General features: G+C 35.9%; 1 protein-coding gene across 1 annotated transcript; it reads right to left on the bottom strand.

Moving 5' to 3' along the window:
• Window positions 1-1,731: 1,731 nt before the first annotated feature.
• LOC145768638 (reticulophagy regulator 3-like) lies at window positions 1,732-4,603 on the bottom strand. The gene has a single exon (XM_082580187.1). The coding sequence runs from the start codon at window positions 4,581-4,583 to the stop codon at window positions 3,396-3,398; it is 1,188 nt and encodes a 395-aa protein (XP_082436313.1). The 5' UTR covers window positions 4,584-4,603; the 3' UTR covers window positions 1,732-3,395.
• Between the last annotated feature and the right edge of the window lie 3,146 nt (window positions 4,604-7,749).

Here is a 7,749-nt window from a genome sequence, read left to right as displayed (position 1 = left end):
GCAAGCGATTATTGTTTTGTTACCATTCATAACCACTTAACCTTTGCGAGGCAGGATTCTCAGCTCTTGTTACAATAAAAACAACAGCGAAATCGCCTGGACAGTGGACGTTGAAGATGACGTGCGTGTTGCATTGTCAAAAACTCAACCGCAGTTCAGTCGTTTAGTTCAGGAAAGGCAACAACAACCATCTCATTAAATTTGCTTACGTTGAAAAAGTTTCGGCATGTCACTTTGGGTCACCTTAATATTCAAATACTGCTGACATTTCTTGAACAATCCATTCATTTTATTATTTGAGCAACTGTTTAACCCGATATTTGCCGCAGGAGTCACAGCGGCAATGCAATATGACACCGTACAGTAGTTGAGTAGCATAGTTATTACAATAGTCAATAGTACTGTGATTGAACTGACTCGTGTGAAAATAAATTTCTTTGCAATAGTCAATAGTATGTTAATTGAGTTTCAGGCAAAATTTAGGTAGGGGTCCGCAGAATTAATAATTTGTCTAAAGGGGTCCGTGACAACAAAAAGGTTGGGAACCACTGTTGTAAAGGCTTTGTATTACTGGCACAGAGTCGGTTGACAGAGTGAATTATTCCATCCACTAGATGACGCTGACTGGAAGGCAGCCCTGATGCACACACTCCGACCGCCGAACCAGTGCCTCTTGAGGCTTCGTGTAAAAAGTTGGGCGCTTTAACCACTGACCTATCTGGGTAGCTATTGTGTTAAAATATTTTTGTTTTGCATAGGCTACTCAACAAATTAGTTTCAGTACCGCAGCCTACTCAAATCGCGTTGTGCAATTTTCATTACCGACCGTGTCAGAAAAAAATACCTTGAAACAAAGCCGTAACTTAGTTGAGAACTCCTAAAACTAGTCTTGTCAACGCAAAATCATTACCGACGTAAAATCACGGATGGATAAATGGCGTCAGTAGACTAACGTAGCCGGCTAATGTGAACAAATGTAGCCTACTTGTTTTGATCCAAATTACGCAACAGCTTTAAACTTTCGAAAAGGTGTTGCGACCTACCATGTTTCAAACTGATTGCCCTACTTTGGTATCACACACATTACAACGTCTGCGTTTCGTCGCTTCTACCTTTTTCTTGACCTCTGCTGGTTTGGCATATAGCCTATTGTTTTTTCGTTGTGATGGTCAAAAACAAATAAAATAAACTGAAGGCCTCCTGGCTTTTAAGTTTATTATCTTTTTACGGTTTCCAGGAGTCGTTTGCTAACTAAGCACATGGCGCTACCAGTGCTATTATTGTAGATTATACAGCATAATTCGTCTAATCTAATTCATCATCGTCCATTTTGCTTCAAAAAAGCTTGGTCTTCACCCCGAAACATCAGGGTCGACCAGTCTAATTTTCCATGGTTTAATATGTCAGTTCACTTAATTCATCACTTTGTTTTAATTCCCTCGAGACGAATTAAACTGCATATACTTTTTAATTTTTGCGTCTATAAAATTGTTCCTTTTAGGTAACATTTCGTCATTGTTGTGGGCTATCTTAATCGACGCATAAAACAATGCTCTAAACTAGAGTCTTGGGCTCTAGGCTAGTGTGTGCTATGCAGTAACAGCACATTTTATAGCCGTTTTCGCCTTTTATGCTACAATATAAGTAAAGACTAGAAACATTTATCTTGTCGGGGGAGGTATTTCAGTTATTGCCCTGCTCAGTGCACATTTACGGACCGCAACATTTAAAGCAAAGTAATTTATTTACAACAAATGTTACAAAATAAGACCAACTTGATGATGCTCTTGATCAAAGCATTGTACAACACATTTCTGACATAAAGTACATCAAACAAAACTCGCTTAAACAGGGCTAGAGAGCTGGAGCTATAGTCAACACGTTTTCACAGTGACTCTCCGGCCCTGGTCATAAGCATGTCTATCTTAGTTTTCTTTTGTTGATGGCAAGACATTGTTATTACACCAAAATGAAGAACAGTGCCAGATATCAGACACTTTTACAACAGTAAATAACCAATTGCACAATAAATCACTTACTGAGGGGAAAACGTTGTCTGGATGCTTTGGTATGGCAAATTGTTTGCTTTCATTTTATTAAGTTTCTATGTCGATGAGATGTTACTAACAATGTTAGTAACATCTCATGTTAGTCTAACATGTTATATAGTTCAGAAACCTCATACCGAACAAACCGCATGTAGAACGTAGATGTACATTGTACACACAATTTTGACCTAAACAAAGCAATCACAAGTTACAATAGAAAATTCCACAACAAACACTATCTCAAGATAACATAGAATACGAGTTGAAAGGGTACTTGGAAATCAAATACATGCAGTAGCGAAAAATAGTCATGAAATACACGTTATTTTAAAAGCAAAGACAATTTTACTTGAAGGAGATGAAATTACACTTTAACTAAACTAGAATACTGAATATGAAATTAGAATACTAGATTGCCCTTGCTTAAATAGCTACATTATGTGAAAGGCATAAAATTGTAAGTGATGAAACTTTTCTGCACAACAATTTTATTAATGAAAACAACCTGAGGCCAAAGTAGGACAATTCAACTTAACTCTGCAGCCTTGAAAAAAACAAAACAATCCATACGTGCACAATAAACGTGTAAAAAGTTTGGTTTAACAAAAAAAAAAAAACTATGTTCACTGTTCAGACGCAATGGTTTTTATCATCAAAAAGTGGTTAGTACATACATGCAGTTGTTTGCATACCGAATTAACAACAGAATGAGCTGAAATGGTTTGCAAGGATAAAATGCATGGTTAGAATCATAAGATATTTATAAAAAGTAATAAGATTTAAAATACCGTACCCGACATTTTTCAAGTGTGCACACCAGGGTACTATATATTACTGATTCAGGTTTTCATATAAAGTGTAATGTGCAATATGAAAGCTACAAATGCACTTCGCAAAATTAAAGCGCTGTCAAATTATACATTAACACAGCACATTCAATACCTGTACAAACTAAACAAATGTCAAGTAAAGTACTAACACCTTAATCACATTTGATTACTGTAATACAAAAAATAACATTCAGCAAAAAGAATCTACCAATCCACTGATACTCTATAGCATTGACTTACTCAAACTGAAGCCACACTTAACAAAAACTACATGTCACATTAACGCTTAGAAGAAATTTAGACTCTTCTTGTGATAATCCATAAGCAAACTATTATCATGGTAAAGGCATGCTTTGTTGGGAGGTCCACTTTGCTGTATCATAGTTGTATAGTCACATCCATTGAGTACATCTAAACACGTATTTCAACTTGTTGTGACACGTATTTAGTCATAAAACGGTTGAAAGCAGGTGTTTTTTGACATATTAATGTACCATAGGCCATGGTATGTCCTCATTTAAATACTTTCTTCATCAGACACAAAATCAATAAACTCATAGTCGCTCTCTGGAGTTGATGCTGCACTGTCCATATTGCCATCTGTTTGTGTGTTTGAAAATTGCATGGTCTTTGCTACGTTAGAAAATGTATCTTTGACAATGTTACTTACAGCACTTCCTAATACATCAGCGTTGATTGGAAGCTGCTGAAGAAAAGTCATCTGTGAACCTGATGCAGGCTGGAAGGGAAGAGGAATGCCAAAGTTGTCATCTTCATGATCACTGTGTTCTGTCAACTTACGCAGCTCCTGGCTGATGGGATCAACATGAGGTTCATCAAGCTTTGTATACTCAGGAGTACTAGCTCTGGAAAATGTAGGTAATTCTTTTGACAAGGTTACTTCATCAGTTTCAGAAGCCTCAGAATCAGTGATGGCTTTGGCCAACAAAGCTGTATCTTTTTCATCTAAGTTTGGAAGAAACTCTGTGAGATCATCATCTGAATCAGCTTGTCTGTCAAAAGAGTTTTGGCTTGCCATTGCCTTGGCTATTTGGTAAGTGTCACTTGGTTTTTGCTGCAACATATACTGCATTTGCATAACGTAAGGTTCTATCAATGCCCAAACTTTTTCTAGACATTTATGATACCACAACAGAGGACATATCAAAAAGCATAGAACTAACACATAGCACAAAAACGCCCCATGTATACGCTGCCCTATAAAAATCATGACAAAGGAAACTGCACCACAGATTACACAAAACTTTCCATGATGATTTGCACGAGCAATAAGTATCTCTTTGCATGATTTTTGCAAGTATAGAAAAACATGAGCTAAAACACCACTCATTTCTTGCAAAGAGAGTAGCTGTGGATCCAGTTCTCCCCATTCCAAATCATTGTCAGAAGCTACTGTTGGCACTTCACGCCAAATTTTTTGCTTGTACAAATCGACCCAAAGTAACACCAAAACAAATGAAAAAAACGTACCAAATGCATGATCACAATTAGCCCACAGATACCACAAGCCAAGATGAAGTAAAAATACAAATAACGTAGAGTACATGGGATTGTCCCATACCAACAAGCGTTGAAAACTCAGAATGGGAGCTTCATATGGCTTAAAAGCACGGTGTATTCTGTTAGAAAGTCTTTCTTCATGTCTTAGCACACTTGAAGAGGCATCTCCAGATCCAGAAAACATACTTTTTGCAAAAAGTTATCTCAAACTACAGCTGCAAAACAATAGATACGCATATGAGATATAATTAAGCTTGTACTGTTTTATTGTGAGTGTTTGTTCTATATTAACGTACACAATCCTAAAAGATTGAAAGCAAACCAGGATTAGGCTTATTTTCCAAGTTGGCATCCTGCTCATGTTTAATATTTTGATAACATGTACTTTGTTTACCGTATATACTCGAGTATAGGTGGAGATTTTGCAAGTGATTTTCATCTCAAAAAGCAGGGATTGATCTATACATGAGACAAGATTTTGTCTCCAACTAGATTCCTTTTCATGACTTCTTACCGCTCGCTTTTACTTAACACACTGTGGGAAGTTGGAGAGGTCACATGCTAATTTTCTTATGTTAGGGTCATTTCATTATAATTCGAACAGGCATTGGAACCATGCAATTTTTTTATTGGCTTATTTTATTTCTCTCATTATGCTGAGAAAAATGACACCAATTTTATGAAAATTAGGTCAGCGGTTTTTCGAGATATCACGTCATTTATATGCTGTCACTAGGTGTCCTCGCGAACAGAGGAGCAACACGTTTATGACCATAACTCTAGACCCACTGGTCCAATCTTAAAAATTTTTGTGTCTAACCCCATGTTTTCACTGGTGGGCTTTCCAATAACATTGTGTAAAATGAGCTAATGGCAGTAGTTTTCATGATAGACTAGTTTTGACTATCTTTAATCCGCGACCAAAATGACAATGATCTGAGTTTTTTTTTGAAAAAAAAATTTATCATTAGAAAGAGGAAGGTTACATGTGGGTTATATGCCATTTTTAGATAGTTACTACATCAACTTCGACTTTTACAGCAGCAAAAAAATCATGTATTTCAAGTTTTGAGCAAAAATAGAATATACGATTAATCGATTATATTGAATATTTTTCGGATGGCTGTGCCGCTCAATATAAAATTTACAAATATTTTCTTAACCTTTCTTATCATTTCAACGATTTTGGTCTCCAAGCAAGCTGGTCATTTTTTGCGACAAGCCATGGAAAGTCACCTTGTGATGGTATTGGGGAAACAGTCAAGCGAAAGTTGGCCAATGAAAGCTTAAGTCGACCAAGGGACCAGCAAATGTTAAATGCTTCAGATGCATACGAATATTGCATGGAGAACATCAGATTTACATTCATGAAAGCTGATGAAGTGGACTGTCAAAGAACGTATCTTAACTCCAAGAGATTTCCAAAGGGTTGCACAGTCCCCGGTACCAGAGAGTATCATTTTGTTTGCTCTGAGGGAATCGGGTCAGTCAGTTTCATGTGTCTTTCTGATGATGTTCAATTGTTCAAGTTGCTGGAACACATCAGTTCTTTTCAAAAGCACCTTCACTGGACATTGAAAAAATCAAAATATCAACATATGTAGCATGTGTTTATGATGGAAAGGGGTGGTTTGGTATGATTGACCAATGACCATGTTGATCGAGAACATAATGACATTACTGTTAACTTTATGCTAGGCCTACCATATTTTCATCGCCTATAAAGAGGACACGTTTCGCCAGCGAGTAAAATACGTAGAATAGAATGTTACGTATGAAGAATTTTCTACATCCTTTTTAGATAATATAGACGTAGCCTATGCAGCAAAAGTTATCAGCAAAAAAACAGACACAAAAAAACAAGACAAATTTGTTTTTCGCAAGTCGATTTGTTAGGGTTGTGTGACAAAATAAAAATGTGATGTGATATTGCAATAAAAATGTGACAAATCAGTATCTGCAGGTAGCCATGCCTTAAATGTTTTCGGAAAAAAAGGATCAGCTGTAACGAAATCATAAAATTACTTGCACGAAATATAATTGAAGTTGCATACAGCTGTTAATGAGATGCTAAAAACAGACTCAACTAAAAGGCTGATTCCTTCCATGTACCATTGTGATTACATCACACATAAAATTCATTCTACATTTTCACCCACATAAGTTGTAAGTATCTACTATCTATGCCACGATATATTTTGAAATAGGTTATGTATTATGCATTGCGTAGTGCAGTTTGGATTATTTTTTCTATTTGCTTCACTTGACAAATTAGCCAAACTATTAAGTTGATAATCAGCAACGTTTACAAGCGCTGAATCAATATAAAATAGATCTGGTTAAAACAATAATTTATTGTAAAAGTGTGAGAAGCTTAAAATGTAAACATGTCAAACTCTTTTGCAAGTTTTTGCGTTTTTTAATGTTTTATTTCTTTGTGATTTACTCTTTTTTTTTTGATTTTCTTAATTTTTTTTTGATTTTGTCCCAATTTTTCATTTTCATAAATTTGTTGATCAGATCTCCTTATGAGGAAATTCCCTCACAAGTGGATTTGCCGTTCTGCTCGCACTCATCACTGACCAAGATTTGGCTACCTACGACAATCGCAAAGCAATGTAGGCTAGTGTTTCAATGAATGTCTAGGATTGTTTAGAACAACAGATCAAATAGTACGCCAATGTTTTTTGGAAAATCTATAAATCATCAAGTTGCATTGCTACAGAAATGGTTGGAAATTGCAAAAAAGTCAAATAACAATGAAATCCTGTTGAAAATATGAGCAAGAAAATTGAAAATGTAAAAAAAGAGGACATTTGAGCATTTTTGGGTGTCCTCGGAGGACAATTTATTTTTCTTCAAAAAAGAGGACAAATCCTCTTAAAAGAGGACATATGGTAGCCCTACTTTATGCATCCTTGTGGACCATCTCCTTCTTTCATTTGGCCTCGTCATGAAGACAAATGGTTATATGGACATTTCATCTATACTCATGACATTAAATGCACCAACTACATCAACAGGATGTACATATATGTTCCCAAATTCCATTGCGAAAGAAATTAACAAGCTCCTGTGAACTTTCATGAACAACAACCGAAACTCTCCTGTACGTTCTAGTTAGAGATTCTTTTACAAGAATAAAAAGTATTAGAATTTGCAATGCATGTTGTTAATATGTTTGAAGGAACTGTTCAAAATGCTGAAATGCATGTTATGCATATTTTCCCACATTTTTGATTCAGCCTATTAAACCTGTGTGTAATATGTAGCCTATGCTTGACAGCATTGGTTGTGCCCATGAGCGAGTTTAAAAATAATAATGTGATTAAAAATAGTTAAACAATTGA

Source organism: Aplidium turbinatum, chromosome 4 (assembly GCF_918807975.1).
Source record: "Aplidium turbinatum chromosome 4, kaAplTurb1.1, whole genome shotgun sequence".
Taxonomy (NCBI): Eukaryota; Metazoa; Chordata; class Ascidiacea; order Aplousobranchia; family Polyclinidae; genus Aplidium; species Aplidium turbinatum.
Note: the sequence above shows the minus strand (reverse complement) of the source record. Positions and strands in the feature narration are given on the sequence as shown.